Source organism: Crocuta crocuta, unplaced genomic scaffold, assembly GCF_008692635.1.
Source record: "Crocuta crocuta isolate KB4526 unplaced genomic scaffold, BGI_CrCroc_1.0 scaffold41, whole genome shotgun sequence".
NCBI classification, from domain to species: Eukaryota; Metazoa; Chordata; class Mammalia; order Carnivora; family Hyaenidae; genus Crocuta; species Crocuta crocuta.
Window position 1 is genome coordinate 6349357 of NW_027529428.1, and position 16369 is coordinate 6365725.

The 16369-nt window shown below is 39.3% G+C and overlaps 1 protein-coding gene across 2 annotated transcripts in view; it reads left to right on the forward strand.

The window, feature by feature from the left end:
- TRPM6 (transient receptor potential cation channel subfamily M member 6) overlaps positions 1–16369 on the forward strand; it is a 154123-nt gene that overhangs the window by 56773 nt on the left and 80981 nt on the right. Inside the window, exons 9-16 of one of the 2 annotated variants that reach the window (XM_077759376.1) lie at positions 930–1053; positions 3482–3554; positions 3674–3774; positions 6773–6907; positions 8206–8259; positions 11348–11500; positions 13654–13788; positions 15334–15614. In XM_077759376.1, the coding sequence (XP_077615502.1) occupies positions 930–1053; positions 3482–3554; positions 3674–3774; positions 6773–6907; positions 8206–8259; positions 11348–11500; positions 13654–13788; positions 15334–15614 (1056 nt within the window). The remainder of the gene's footprint in view (positions 1–929; positions 1054–3481; positions 3555–3673; positions 3775–6772; positions 6908–8205; positions 8260–11347; positions 11501–13653; positions 13789–15333; positions 15615–16369) is intronic. The other variant, XM_077759377.1, reaches the window with a different exon arrangement.

A 16369-nucleotide genomic window follows, 5' to 3' on the forward strand; every position in this document is an offset into this window, starting at 1 on the left:
CATTTCTTTTTTTTTTTTTTTTTTTTTTAAGCTAAAGAATGGCTCTGCCTCTATTAGGGGCTCTTGAACCCTGTCTGAGCTTCAGGGGGGAAAGCATCTCCAGGGGGAGGGAGGGAGGAGATAGTCTGCAGTTGGTCTTGATGGCCAAGAAAACCCTGTGGTGAGTGAGAACACCGGTGCTGGCCCTGATCACCTTCAGGTCCATTTGCCATTAGTAACAATAGCAGGAATTGGAGAAATCAGCCTTCTGGCATTTATATAACGTATATTGTAGTTATCTGAGGTTTTAACTCTTTAACCTTTTCAACTAAAAAGGTAGTTTTTCTTTAGCCATGCCTGTAGCCAGTGTGATTTTTCCATTTTCAAAAGCATGATATTTCTTCTGTGTAAGTAACTATAATGCCTATGAACTAAATATTGGCCCCTCCAATTTACATAATAAATGTATAATCAGTACGTATGGTATAAATGCTCTGACCACCCTTTCCTTACACTCCCTCTCCCCCCTCAGCCCCCAGCTTCTACTTCTGCCTTTTGCCCCTGTTCTTATTCTTTCCCATGTCTCTCTTTCCCAAAGTTACCCTAAATGTGTGCTTCTCAAACCTTGTGGAGTGTCTGATTCTTTGAGATATGATGCCCGCAATTTCTAGAGATACACAGTCCCCTGGAAATCTGTCACCTCGAGAATCTCATCCCATAGCGCGTTCTTTCCAGGATCATGGCAGATCCGTCCATACTCACTTCCAAATCCAGCCTCTTCCGGTGCCTTGCTTCCCTTTGCTTCCTGCTCATTTGCTCGCACAGCAGAGGCAGCCACAGGAACCTTCTCAGTCGGATGGGACAGTTGTCCCACTTCCCACTGAAGCTTTTGGCTTGTTCCCTTCTCGGCGTTGTACCAAGTCATGACCATTTATTTCTCTCTCTCCCAGGACCCTACGTCCTCAGGTGAAGGAGGAGATCATCTGCATGATTCAGAACACTTTCAACTTTAGTCTTAAGCAGTCCAAGCACCTTTTTCAGATTCTCATGGAGTGTATGGTGCACAGGGATTCTGTGAGTATGATGAGTTGATAACTTAACCAACTTTAAAACTGATAATGTGCATCATTTGTAATATTTATTTCACAGTTTTTATTGTTTTAATATTTATTTATTTTTGAGAGAGAGAGAGAGAGCATGCATTGTGTGTGCATGAGTGAGCAAGTTGCGGAGGAGCAGAGAGAGAGGGACATGGAGAATCTGAAGCAGGTTCCACACTGTCAGCGCAGAGCCCAACACGGGGCTCGAACCCACAAACCCTGAGATCATGACCTGAGCTGAAGTCGGATGCTCAACTGATTGAGCCACCCAGGCACCCCTCTACAACCTTTAACCAAGTTTTTTTTAAGATGATTTTATGTTAATATTTAGTTTTCAAAGTACTCTCCACACTTAGTGTGGGGCTCAAACTCAGCCCCAAGATCAAGAATCTCGTGCCCTCCCAACTGAGCCAGCAAAGTGTCCCCTTGCCTCCAAAATGAGGAGTTTTTAATTTTAATTTGATAGTATATAGGTCTGGAGAACTTGACCCTTAGTTGAGTAAACTTGGCTTTTTATTCCCTCCCCTGCCCACTGCCCCACGAGGCTCAAATTTCAGACTGCACTTCGGAAAAGAACCAGCATGGCAGTATTGCAGAAAAGTGGCCACAGTTAGTGATGATCACCCACAAATCTTTTCAGAGGGTAAAAGCATAGCTCCATGACTTATCTGCTGCCTTAGATGACTGCATCATAACATCCTAGTAAATCCTGTAGGAGATCTTTGGGGATGCACTGAACAGTGGGAAAGATGACAATTTATTCTGGGACAGAAAATGGAGGCCACCAACTGCGGGCTATGAACATAATGTAGATTTAGGAAAAGATTTTCATGTTTTAGGGCACTTTGATCAAAATTTTTATCAATGACTTGGATGCTATAAAGCCAACAATTATAGTAAATATGAAAATATGTCATGATTCACAGTGACCTTTCCAGAATTCAAAAGCTAGACCAAATCATACAAGATTTTGGTGATATTTAAGCACCTGGCCTCAAACAAGCAAACAAATTGAACAAATTCAGGCTGTGACAAAGCATAGATAAACATACATGAAAAACACTTTAAGGTTTCAGTTGACCTAATAACAACAAACATAACAACCGTGTCTACAGTTAACCACATGTTTTCAATTGTATTTTTTCCCCCCAAAGTGGCCCCATGAGTGAGTTCAATATGGCAGTGACTGTTTATCTCCGTTTCAGAGATGCCAGAGCTAAAACCTAGAGAATTTAGGTGATTTGCCCAGAGTCAGCAGTCACAGAATGATAGAGCTTAAACGTGGGCTCGGAGTTGAAGTCTGGTCCGTGGCCTACTACATTTGAGATTTCCCACAGTGCTCAGTAAGAAAGGGACATTGTGCAGAGGTCACCCTTCTATTTGTGTCTTCCTGTCATCAAAGAGAGTAAGGAACAGTGTAAGGATGAAGAGGAGGCTACAGTAGTCTGCGACAGGTTTGCACATGTTAGGAACTGGGTCCTCAACTCTGCCTGCGAGTTAATTTTATTCATGCACGTAGTGGGGCTATTAGTTGGAACCAACACCTGAATTGTGGAAGCATAGTTATTCTATCTTTACAGGACCTTAGAGATTATTTAGTGGGTTCCTCTCACCTTGTAGATGGGAAGCCCGAGATTCAGTGGCCTGAAGATATTTCCCTAAGAGTCACTAGTTAGTGGCATATCTGGGCTTGCCAGACTTGGCTCTTTTTTCCCCAACAGTTCCCTTTACTATATAAAATGTATTTTCATTTAAAAATATTGAGACATATTCCTTAACAGCAAGCAAACTTTTATAAGCATAAATAAAATCCTTATTTGTCTTAAAAAAATCAGTCTCATGCCAGGATGCTTTGGACACTGATGTTGTGAAGACCATTTGTGCTGTCCATTGTACTTATTCACTGGGTGCATTGTAATTGCCTCATTTATTTTATGACAAATCCTTGAGGATTCTCTTCTTATTAAAAAAGCAAAAATTTTAGTTTCTAATGCTATGTGAACAGAAGAATGTCATATGGTATCTCGTCAAAAGGAACAATTTTTTTTTTACATTAGAAATTGACACTGAGGGGCACCTGGGTGGCTCAGNTTCTTTTCTTTATAGTAGGGGTAGTAAATTTAGTGTAGTTGTGTTTTTTCATATTTCCTGTAGGATACATGGAATCTTTTTAAGTTATTTTCTTTCCCTTGAGCTTTCACAATTCTCCATTACCTTATTTAACAAGTTTTCCACGAGTAAAAAAGGAGAGTAACAAATCAAGGAGATTAACCCTGTATGGTTTTTTACATTAATGTTTTGCTCAACTCATTAGCTCTAGAATGCATTTTGTGGGTACTTTTTGAAACCATTTCTTTATGAGTTCCCAAAATGTATGGCTTTCTGTGTTTCAACTGCTATAGATTACCATATTTGATGCTGATTCTGAGGAATCACAAGACCTTGATTTAGTAATCCTAACGGCTCTGCTAAAGGGTGAGTGTCTTAAAGTGGCTACATATCTTTCTCATTTCCTCTTCTCATGTTCCATGGAACTTGGTGTTTTATATGTTGATATTTTAAATAGGATATATGATTGTTCCCTTTTACCCTAGGCACAAATTTAGCAGCATCAGAACAATTAAATCTGGCAATGGCTTGGGACAGAATGGACATTGCCAAGAAACATATCCTAATTTATGGACAACATTGGAAGGTATAGTGAAAATGAAGTTATTTATTTGGGAAAAAAATGGGGCTTTTAAAGGTGGGAAAAAAAAAAAAAAAAAAGGAGTAGAGATAGATTGGTTTTGGAGGGGTATGGAGGTAACATTGCAGTAGCTGGGTGTCCAGGATACTGGAGACATTTTTCTCAGCAACTTTGCCTCCCTAAAAACATTTTTCCCCTCCCCAGGCTCTGTGCAGCCTAATTGAAACTGGCAAACAAAGTTGGCAGAAAGAAAGAATGGAAGCGTATTTCATTTATTTTTTTCTATGGCCAGATTTTTATATTGTTATTTCAGGCTTAAAGTTTTTCTTATTTTTGCATGAAAATGTAATACACACTGTCAGTAGAAATAAGTGAAAACAGAGAAAAGCAGAAAGAAGAAAGATTATCCACAGTGCTAACGATAATCACTATTAACATTTCATTCTTAAAAATTGCAGTGGTGACCATACCATCAGTATCTTATTTTTCAGTCAAACTAAGACATGCATATTATTGAAAACATCTTTTTTTTTTTTTTTTTTTGAGAGAGAGAGATCATGCAAGGGAGAATGTGCACACATGTGCACGAGCAGGGAAGGGGTGGAAAGAGAAGGAAAGAGAGAGAATCCCAAGCAGGCTCCACACTGTCAGCACAGAGCCCAATCCAGGGCTTGATCCCATGAACCATGAAATCATGACCCAAGCCAAAATCAAGGGTGAGATGCTTAACCACCTGAGCCCCTCAGGCGCCCCATTTTTCAAACATCTAATGGTAATAAACTAATGATACTAAAAGGCTACTAAAAAGAAAAAAAGGAAAAAGTAGGAGTCCTCTGCCCCGCTGACCAGAAGACCTAAGTATTTTTGACAGTTTTTGGTGGTTATTGACATTCCTGAATCTCCATATTTCTAAATAACAAGTCATATTGCTATTTTCGGATTCATCTGTTTTAGAGACGTCTCCGCGTTTCTGTGTGTGGTGCTGCCCTCACTGCTACCACCTGAACTGGCTACTGCTCCTGGCCCTGGGGTGTCGTGCTTGCCTGTCCCTTCATCGTGCTGGAGCTTCCCTGTGCCTCTGTCCTGGGGCCGATCACCTGTTTTCTGGTCCCCGTGCCTTCCTCTTGTTTGGCTTACTGCTTTAGCTTAATGGGGTGCCTCCTTCAGTAACTTTCTGAGAAAGGGAACACAAAAGAGAAACATTTTGAGGACTTAACATGTGTGGATATATTTTCATCAAAGATCAGAACTAATTTTGAAGGCTTAGCTTCTGGCATTCAACAGTCGAGAATAAAAATCTTTCTGTTTTCTGATCCTGCGTGACCGTTTCTTTTCCTCTCTGGAAGTTCAAAAAAATTATCTTTCTAGTGTTTTCAGAGTGCACAATGATGCGAGCTGTTGTGAGTCTTTGGATCCGTAATGCTGGGCAGGTGTTTTCAATTTAGCAATCATACGTGTTTCCGTGCTGGGCAATTGGCTTCCTGTTTTCTCTGGGTTCTGTTTCTGGAATTCATAGGACTTCAATGTGGGACCTAGGGATTGCTCCTCTAATCTTATCTTTTCCCTTTTATCTTCCATATCTTTCCTTTGGTAGATTTCCTCAATTTTACTTTTCATGCCTTATATGGAGCTTTTTGTTTCTGGTACCATACTATTAATTTCTAAGAACAAATTTGTTCCTAGCTTTTTTTTTTTTTTTAAAGCATCCTGAATGTAGTATCTTATTTTGCTGAGGATATTAATGATCGTTTGTTTTTTGAAGTTTTCTTCCTTCGTGCATTGTCTGATTCTTACTGATTGATGTTTTGTGGTGTGTTTGTTCTGGGATTTTATTTAAGAGTGGAGGAGAAAAAGCTCTTTGGAAATTCTGAGCCTGTAGGTGAAGCTTAAGTGTAGTTTTGAGCTTCACGGTGGAGTGATCTGGACGCCGTTTGTTGGGAGACCTGAGAAGACAGCATGTTTTGCCTTTTCTCTTAGTTCCTTTACCAGAAAAGAATCCTCCAGTTCCCCGCCTGGATAAGGTAAAAGCCTCGTTGCTAGTGTTAATGGAAGTCAGATCGGGGAAGAGGATTGGGAAGATCTCAGCATTAGGAATTCATTAGTTGTACATTGACCTCATCTTGGGGCTCCCAGGATTCTGGCAAACAGATAGATCTGTTTGGTTCTTGGCTTTTTCCGGTTTCGATTTCTGGGGACTTTTGCCTTCTGGGTTTCTGGGGACTGCTAAGTCAATTACTGCTTGACCATCTTCTTTCCAACTTCCAAAATGCTATACTCTGGACCTCTGTATTCTTGTGGATTCATTTCTTTAAAAAATATATTTTGCTATAATTTTAGTAAAGTTTTAGGTCAGAGTAAAAGTAAATGAGTGTTTTTAATTTGCCATTTATATTCAGAAACCGGAGTAGTTTATGTATTTATTTTTAATGTTTTATTTATTCTTGTGAGAGAGAGAGAGACAGACAGACAGACAGAGAGAACATGAGCAGGGGAGGGGCAGAGTGAGAGAGGGACGCAGAATCGGAAGCAGGCTCCAGGCTCTGAGCTGTCAGTACAGAACCTGACACGGGGCTCGAACTCACAAGCCCTGAGATCAGAACCTGAGCCAAAGGCAGACGCTTAACCGACTGAACCCCCCAGGTGCCCCTAGAAACTGATGTAGTTTAAATGAAAACATGCTAAGTTAACACAACAACAACAACAACAAAACCTTGATTTTTTTTTTAAATTAGAATTGTATTACACCTATACAGTAATTTGGGATCTTTATAATTGTCAGTCTTCTGAGAGAAGAACAGATTTATTTAAGGTGTCTTTTATGCCTTTAGGTTCGCTTTTTATTTTTTCTTTACTCAGGTCCTGAACATTTCTATTGAGATTGTAGTTTATGACTGTTGTGTCTGTATTGAGATTAATTATATGTAATTCTTTAGTTATTTCTACTTTTTCATATTTCTGCTTTCTTAATTGTCTCTGTGTCGCTTATGTATTTCCACCTTTGAAGCCTGGCACACTGGAACAAGCAATGTCAGATGCTTTGGTGATGGATCGAGTGGATTTTGTGAAGCTCCTAATAGAGTATGGAGTGAATCTCCATCGCTTTCTTACCATCCCCCGACTGGAAGAGCTCTATAATACAGTGAGTATTGGACTATCCCATCAACCACCTCCCTTAAGATTTATTTATTAATTTGCTTAAGCTTTAACTTAAGCTAAATATTGAATGTTCAAGTCTCCTTGAACATTCATGTACAAAGATAAATTAGAAAGATTTCTCAACCAAAGGACAAACATTCTCACCAAATCTATTATATCCTATGGTCATGTCTGTGTTTCTTCTTTTAATTAATTAACACAGAGTAGAAAGATACACTAATTTAAGAAAATACGACAGTAAGACCATAATTAAAGCCAGTGATGTGAATAAGAACAAATTACTTTTATTGAGTTCTTGGAAGCATCCGAACCTAAGGCCACTGTTAAACGTCTGTTCCTGCAACTTTCCTACGCAAACCCTTTGTTGAAAACAGACCAACTAACCACTGGGAAACACCAGTTGCTCAAGCCAAGCACCCTTCTTTTAATGTCCTTCCTTGTCCTTTGAATCTTACCCTTTCTGCAAAGCCCTACTCAAGGCCTGCCGTTTTGAATACTTCAGTTCACAGTAAATCCAATCTTAGGGTACCAATTTTTTGCAACTCTTTTTGAGCACACACAGTCTTCATAGTTTAGGTTATTTCCTCATTGAGTCCCTACTCTCTTCAATTAGACTGTAAACACTGTGACGAAAGTACTTCTATTCTTCACTGACTCCCTCAAAACTTGACTGAACATGGTAAGCATTCAATAAATATTTGTGGATGGAATGTAATTGTGTGATGGGGTGTGTAATTGTGTAGTTTATATATGATAAAGGATAGTTATAAATTATTTAAAATTTATTTTTGTCTCTTGAAAAAAAGTTAATTATGTTCTTACTATCTACATATATATCTTTTTAAAACACATCTGGGGGGCACCTGGGTGGCTCAGTTGGTTAAGCCTCTGACTTTGGCTCAGGTCATGACCTCAGGGTTTGTGGGTTCGAGCTCTGCATCGGGCTCTGTGCTGACAGTTCAGAGCCTGGAGCCTGCTTTGGATTCTGTGATTCCCTCTCTCTCTGCCCTTTCCTTGCTCTCTGTCTCCCTCTCTCTCTCTCTCAAAATAAATGAACATTAAAAAATTTTAAAAATACATCTTGCTTTGAAAAGGATATCAATCTAATTCTATCCTCTCTTAGGAAACACCTTTCTAATTATTGGGGTGAGCTTCATTACTAAAGAGGTTGAAGAAAATTTTCAGGATTCTGGGTTATTTATACATTCTGAAATAAAATATTTTCCCCCTTGCACATGGTAATTAAAAGGACTAATTTTTGTCTTTTCTTCCTTATTACAGAAACAAGGACCCACTAATATGCTCTTGCATCATCTTGTCCGAGATGTAAAACAGGTAACCTAATTATGAACGTGGACAGATTTCTTTGTGTATTGCCTTAGATTTGTGATTGAGGTGTTGCCAGATTTTGCTTTGTAAAAGGTAGATTTGGACTTTCAGGTGAATTACCTACCCTCCTTTCCTCCACCTCTGAATGATTTTGCCACCAAGCTACCCTCCAAAGGTTTTTTTTCCTTATCATTTATTTTACGTTTTTAAGATTTTAATCTACCAAGTAAGTGACATTAACTAATAATTATTTTTCTGATAAAATATGAACCAGAGACATACAGAACTTTCAAGCAGAACATTAGCTCAATATGATACAATGGTATTGCCAATGATAATCATATTTGCTGAAAATAAAGAAATTTTGTCCTTGTCCCGTTGTCTTTATCAGAGGACTAATGTGTGGTTTTTCACTGTTTCGTTGTTGTTTTGACTATAAGCGATGGCTTGGGGGCCCAGTCTTCTTCTGTAAGTCAACGCATTGTTCTAGGGGGCCAGAATGAATCCCACTGCTCTGTACGCTTGCTCATAGTTTGCTTATAGTGTTCTCATTGAACTTTGAGTGAGGTCAGACTTCAGATCCTCTATTAGTTACCAAACCTTCCCAACTTTTTTTCATAAATGTTTTATTTATTTTTGTAAGAGAGAGAAACAGAGTAGAAGCAGGGGAGGGGCAGCGAGAGAGAGACACACAGAATCTGAGGCAGGCCTCAGGCTCTGAGCTGTCAGCACAGAGCCCACACAGGACCAGACTCATGAACCATGAGATCATGACCTGAGCTAAGGTTGGACGCTTAACTGACAGAGCTACCCAGGTGCCCCCAAACCTTCCCAACTTTGTCTTTTAAGCCTTAATTCCTTCTCTTTTAATCACCAGGAAATTTTATTCACATCTATAGAAAACTAGGAGAGGTTTTTTTTTTTTTTTTTTTAAATCCATCCCTGGCACACTTTAAAAGTACTTCCCTCATTTCTCTGAAGTCTGGTATCTTGATGGAGACTGTGCAGGCTTTCTGGCTACATGGACTTGGCAGGAAGGCCTTGATGGAGGAAGACATGTAGTTGGCAAGTTACAAGTAAGCAAAAGTGTCTGTGCTGATGTGAGTTTAGTTTGTATGATTTCTGCTAGATCAGAATGATTCTCCTTAGACTGCTTCCTTGAACTTTGATTCTATTACAATATATAAGAAAAAGGAATGGAAGGGGCGCCTGGGTGGCTTAGTTGGTTAGGCGTCCGACTTTCGCTNAAGAATAATCAAGAGCATTAGTTTTGGTGTTCCTTGCAAAAAGTAAATTATGGATGTGAAAAAGAAATTATTTACATTTCTTCATATATGAAATATATAAGTATATATTTGTGCTATTCCATTTATTTATATATTTATATATAAGCAAATACATATAGAAAACCTTATTTCTTGTTCAAAGCTTCATGAATGTTGTTCATAATCTGTTTGTTTCAGAGATCTTGTTCAGCACTGTGTGTGCCTTAAAAATGTTGAAATAAGTTGGACAGTGAAAGACAAATGCTGTGGAATTTCACTGAGATGTGGACTGTAGCAATAAAACAGAAACAGACTCATAGATTAAGAGAGCAAACTGCTGATTCCCAGAGAGGGCCGGGGTTGGACGTTGGGCTCAATAGGTGAAGGGGATTATGCAGCAAATACGTCATGGGGATGTAACATACAACATAGGGAATGTAGCCAACGGTATGGTACTAACTTTGTACGGCAACAGGTGATAACTAGACTTATCGTGGGGACCATTTCGTAATGTATAAAAATATGAAATCACTATGAGAAGCACCTGAAACAAATAGGATATTGTATGTCAATTATACTTTAATTAAGAAAGTGTATTGTGAATGGTAGTTGAGAGTAAGAGTGATGGAGGGGTAGTAAGGTGGGTTTTAAGTGGTCAGAGTCATCTTCATTTAGGCCAAGACCCATGTACCTGGAAATCAGCTGCTCAGCCCTCCTCCTGCTAACCATAGCATTTGTTTTGGCCTAGCGTCATGTTTTGGTGCCTTGTTTTGTTCTGCCGTTCCATGTTTCTTATTTCTGCTTGCTCTACTTCCATATTCTCGCATCGTGTGTGATGTAGTCCACACAGTGCAGAGTGCTCTAGCCATTTCAGTGGAGAGGCAGAAGATCTAACCCAATGTTAATTTTGGGTTATGTACATTCAGTATATTGAGGAGGAGGAAGAAGTTTTCCTCAGTTCAAGGTTCTTCCAACTAGACTAAGAATTAAATTTTACACAAGACAGATTAGCGGGAGAAAAACACCCACAGTTTTATTTTGGGCACACAGAGGCCCAATAATGAAGTTGAGACCTCAAGAAATGACCAAGACAGGCAGTTTTTATACTTTTCAGACAGACAATACTTCTGGGAGGAATTGATAGGACAAAGAAAAGTTAACTCTGGGAGCTTCCGCTAGTAAGGAATTCTAAGCAGAATTTGGGCTGGGGGAGTATATTAGTAAAAAGTAACAAGGTTGTTTGTTCAGTCTTCTCCACTCTAAATTTCTTATCTCTGCTGAAAAGGATGTCTCTTTATGTCGTGGTACAGGTAGGGTCCCTTTCACAGGGAGAGTTATTTCCTGCTTTCAAGGGGACGGGTTGAGGGGGAGGATCTGAGTGTCTTCTTGCACAGGCTGTCTCTTAAGTAACTTTTATTCAAAGTAATATGTCAAAATGGCACATTTTGGTGCTATCCTCCAGTGATTTTACTTCTATTATAGTAGATACATAATTTCTGGTTCAAAACAGTCTTTTATACTATATTTAAGTGCATTTTATTATAAAGTGTGTATATATGAGAGAGAGAGAGAAAAGAGAGTTGAATGAGCAAATATAAGCTCACATTTGATGTCTGTGGAACTAAAAACACATTAAAGCTAAGTTTGTTTTTCCATCTGAACAAGCTGGCTATGTCAATAGTTCGTCACATTAATCGATCAATTTGTGAAGATGACTGAAAAGTATGAGTTTACCTCTTTGCGGTTGATTGGGATATGTTCTAACAGATGGCAAACCAGACCAAAAAAAGGAACTGAAAGTTACAGTCCATTACATGGTTTTGTTTCAGCATACCCTTCTCTCAGGCTACAGAATAACACTGATCGACATTGGATTGGTAATCGAATACCTCATTGGTGGAGCGTATCGCAGCAGCTACACTAGAAAAAGTTTCAGAGCCCTCTACAACAACCTCTACAGAAAACGTAAGGTGTCCCAATTGGTAAGTACCCTAGTCAAATTGGGGATGATAACTAGGCATCACACATTTAGGAAAACGGCTTAGGAAGTTGAAATGGGAGTAGCTTCTAAAGTGGACATCTGTGTTTACGGATATTCACTGAGTCTCTGCTACATGTAAATAACAGTGCTGGTCCAGGGTGCACATAAAGATCAGGAGTTTAGAAACTCTCAGAGGAAACAGATTTATGCATAACTAGCCATAATACAGAACAACGTACAATACGTGCGGTGTTGCCATAGAAGTAGTATGTTGAGAAAGATTTGAGGGGGAGATGACCAGTTCTTTTCTCTCCTTTTGAAAACATAGAAGGGAAGAGCTTCCTGGGCTTACATCTATGAACTCATAGTAGTCTGTAGTCTGGAAACGACAAACTTGGCACAGGCGTGTCGGGGTTATATTGGAAAACGCACGCAGAATGCCTTAAACTTATGAGTATGGAAAACGCACGCAGAGCGTACTGGGTAAAAATACACCCTGTCTGTGTTTTATTTTCATTCATGGTTTTGAAAGTCTAGGAATGTAAAGTTAGAGTTGCTGCCTGGTTGATGAGCAGAGAAAACATTGCTTGCTTCTTAAAATTGCGGTTATTAGCCAGTAGACTGAAGAGAGCCTTTCTTCTTAGAGGTTAATGGCAGGGTTAGAAAACGTGGTTTGGGGCATTTTGGGCTGGGAGCAGAGCAGGGGCAGTAAAAGGCACGGTGCTGTGGACATTAGGACATGTTTCTGCAGTGACAGGGAAGCCTTAGCTGCTGGTGTCATGCTAGCAGGTTGTGCAGGATGAGATTAGAAAGAGTCCAGACTCTCAAGCCTCTTTTGACTTTTATTTATAAAGAATCAGGTAAAGTGAAAGCCCAACTTGCCTTTAAGAAATCAAAGAACAAAACAAAAAGAAACTCAAACCTCACAGAGGAAATGATCTTCACTGAGACTTCAAAGGCATATAGGGATGCACTTGACATGTCAGCTCCTTCACTTTAAGCAAATATTCTTTGCCGTGAGGTTCCCTGTGACAAGGTATGAGGACTGACCGTGGCCTGTGTGTAGCTTACTAGGGAGCCCGCTGGGCAAGTACCCCTGGTGGTTTTTTCTTTGAAATGGTATGAAATTGCTACCCATTTCTCTGACTGTTCGCTTGTGAAGGAGTAGAGTTAATAGTAAACTCTCAGAGTAACTTAGATTGTAGCAGTTACAAACACATGGTTTGGAGACAGGGAGATTTGGGACGGAGTAGTAGTTTTGCTCAGTGTGACCTCTTGAGTGACAAACTTAACCTTTCTGTCTATTGTTTTCCTGATCTACAAAATGGGAATAGTAATAGAATATCTCTTTTCTAAATTTGTCAAAAGGATTAAATAAAATAACACCTGAAAACACATATTCCTAATAGATAGAGGGTATAGAGTGTTAATATTAGTCATTGTGATTACTGCTGACAATGCTATTAATTCTGTATCACAATGACAATGATAATAATTTGAGTATTTTGTTAGAAGTTTGGATCCCATCATTACTCCAATTTATATCCATAAAATGCAAACTTAAATAAATAAGTAAGTAAGTAAAGTAGCTCAAAGGCCGTAATTTGTATCACCCCCTTTAAGAATGCTTCTTTTTCTCTCCTTGATGAACACTTCATGCCAATAAGCAACAAGTTATGTTGTTATTGGGTCTAATTGCTGGAATTCCAGTGGTGATTCATAACATCTGGAGAAGGTCCTTAACTTTCTGACTTGACCTTAGAGTTGTTTGTGAATGGGAACTCTTTCTTATCAGAACCGTGAATCTTTATTGCCTCTTCTGAATTCGCTCCAGGTGTAGAACATCCATTGATTTTTAATGGAATTTCCACATAGAGAAGGAATGCAGATATATAATAGGGAACAAAAGAGCATGTTCTCTCAGACGTTAGGAAATAACCATGTGCTTAAGAAGGAGGAGATCATGAGAGGCTTTTGTGGGGTGAGGAATTAATTCTAATTATGGGCTAGAGGCAGACCCATTGCACACTTGGTGGGACACATGACACTGTATAATATTTTGTTTCTTTACTATCTAGAAATGAAGTGTTAATTGTTACCATTATAATCTTTTTCCTGTTTGTCTTATCTTAAAAATAAAATAACGTACGCCAGGAAGTGACCAGTTTTGCTCAAAGCTGTTCCCAGCCCCCTCTTCACCGACGACGTCCCTCAGGAAACAGAAATGGATCTGCAGAAAGTACTCTCCATTCCCAGTTTATTAGAACTGCTCAGCCTTACAAATTCAAGGTACCACTTATTTATTTTTAGACATTAAATTTTTTTTTAATATTTTAGAGAGAAAGAGAGTACATGCACATGAGCAGGGGAGAAGGACAGAGGGAGAGAGAGAGAGAGAGGGAGAGGGAGGGAGGGAGAGAAGGAGGGAGGGAGAGAGGGAGAGAATCCCAAGCAGGCTCCACACTCAGCACAGAGCCTGACACGGGGCTGGATCCCACGACCCTGGGATCATGACCTGAGCCAAAACCAAGAGTTGGACACTCAACCCACTGAGCCACCTAGGCGCCCCTGAAACTTCTCTTTTAAAAGTAATCTCTCTGCCCAGTGTGGGGCTTGAACTCACAACCCCGAGATCAAGAGTCCACAGAGCCAGCCAGCTGCCCCACTACTTATTTATTTTTAGACTCGGAAATCAAGTTGTTCTTGCAGATTAGACCATTTCTTCTTTTAAAGTTGGAGAAGGGGAGGCACAAATAGAGCATTTACAAGTACCATGAACAGATGAGTGTGAGTCAACACATAACAAAGCTGTCTTCCTACAACACTTGAGCAGTGTGAACCATGTTCTTATTCCACATCTCCCCATGTCACCTCAGTCCTACTTTCCTCTGGGGACACATGCTTTTGCTCAAGAGTTTCTATATAAATGATTCCTATGTTGGTGAAAGAGGTTTCCTTTGCATAGCTCCCAGGATGAATGGATATTTTATAAAATAACCCTTGATCACCATCAATGAATACAAATTCCTTTCATTTATAGAAATAGAGGAAGCTTATAATTTTCTTTCTTATTCCCTTTTATTAAAAAGAATAATTATTGAATCTTATTATTTAGCAGGCGTTATGTTGGGTGCTTGGTTGAATTTGGGATACAGATGGGTGGAGGAGATGTAAAGATGACTGAGAAATGATCCCTCTCTCCCCAAAGTAATATAGTGTTGCAGTATGATGAATATTGAAATAGAAAATGCACATAGTGATATAGAAAAACATGAGGGTTAAGGAGTGGCATTTGAGATGGGCTGTAAAGTGTGAGCTTACCAGGTAGAGAATAGTATTTCATTATTACATATTACTATTACTAGAGGAATATAGTCAGAATAAAGGAAAGAAAACTTAAAACCAATCGGTTTGGATGCATGTTGGCAACACTAGCAATATTTTTCTAAGGGAAAGATAATGAATCGATTTATAAAGTGAGGTTAGAGGTTTTTAATAGTTCTCATTTATCCAGTGTGTTATTTTGACCCATTTCCTGGAGAAATTGAAAACTGTCTTCTAGTTATTGGGCCTATCCCAAAGGTGTAGTGTTTTAAGTTGTGCTAAATGAACACAAGGGATCTCAGCTTATGGAACCTGGATCTGTCAGACACAATAAGAAATAGATCACCTAAAAGGCCAGAATTTTGATTTCTGATTTATAAAATTCTATTGTTATTTCCATCTCTTGTCAGTGATGTAAAAAATACTCTTAGGATACCTGAAATGTTTCATTAGGTCAAATATCATGCATCTGAGTACTTGGGACTCCATTTCTGTTTTATTTTCCAACAGGAAAAGTCTGTAGTCCTTCATAAATCAAGGAAGAAGTCAAAAGAAGAGCAAAATATGTCAGATGACCCTGATTCGACTGGCTTTATTTACCCTTACAATGACCTGCTGGTTTGGGCTGTGCTAATGAAGAGACAGAAGATGGCCATGTTCTTCTGGCAGCATGGAGAGGAGGCCACGGTCAAGGCAGTGATTGCTTGCAAACTCTACCGAGCCATGGCCCATGAAGCTAAGGAGAGCAACATGGTGGACGATGCCTCAGAAGAGTTGAAAAATTACTCAAAGTAGGAGTTTTCTCTTCAATTCATACTAAACATCGACAGTTCTTAGAATGGTTAGACACTTTTATCTCCCTCACCTTAGAACTTGTAAGATGCATGGGCTTGTTGCCAATGCTCTCCTATAAATAAGGGTCTTTAGGTATTTCAAGGCACTTTGTGGAATAAAGGGAAGAGAATGGAGAGTTGGTTCTCAAGTCAGGAAAGCTAGGTTCTGGCCCCAGTCCAGCTGTTTACTAATTGGGTAACTCAGTTGGCCAGATTTTGGGACTCTAGTTTCCTCGCATAGAATGTTCAGTTAATGACTTTTGAACTCTCAAACTCTTTGATACTACGTTAAATGAAAACTTTTTTACTTTTAGTATGTTTCAGGCAGGAAAACAAATAAATATATTATGTGTTAAAGACCCAGAACAAGATGGCAGAAGATAGAAAAGTTAGAAATGGTTTTGATTTTCTTATTACTAATGCATATAATAGTGAGGAAAGAAGGGGAGCTAGAGTTAATGGAAACGGATGTATAATTGTGACTTTTAAAAGTTCCAGAGAGGAGTGCCTGGGTGGCTCAGTTGGTTAAGTGTCGAACTCTTGATTTCGGCTCAGGTCATGAAAGCACAGTTTGTGTGTTCGAGTCCCACAAAGGGCTCTGTGCTGACAGTGCAGAGCCTGCTTGGGATTCTCTCTTTCCCTCTCTTTCTGCCCCTCCCCTGCTTGCTCTTTCTCTTTCTGTCTCAAAAGAAAAAACTTTAAAACAAAACAAA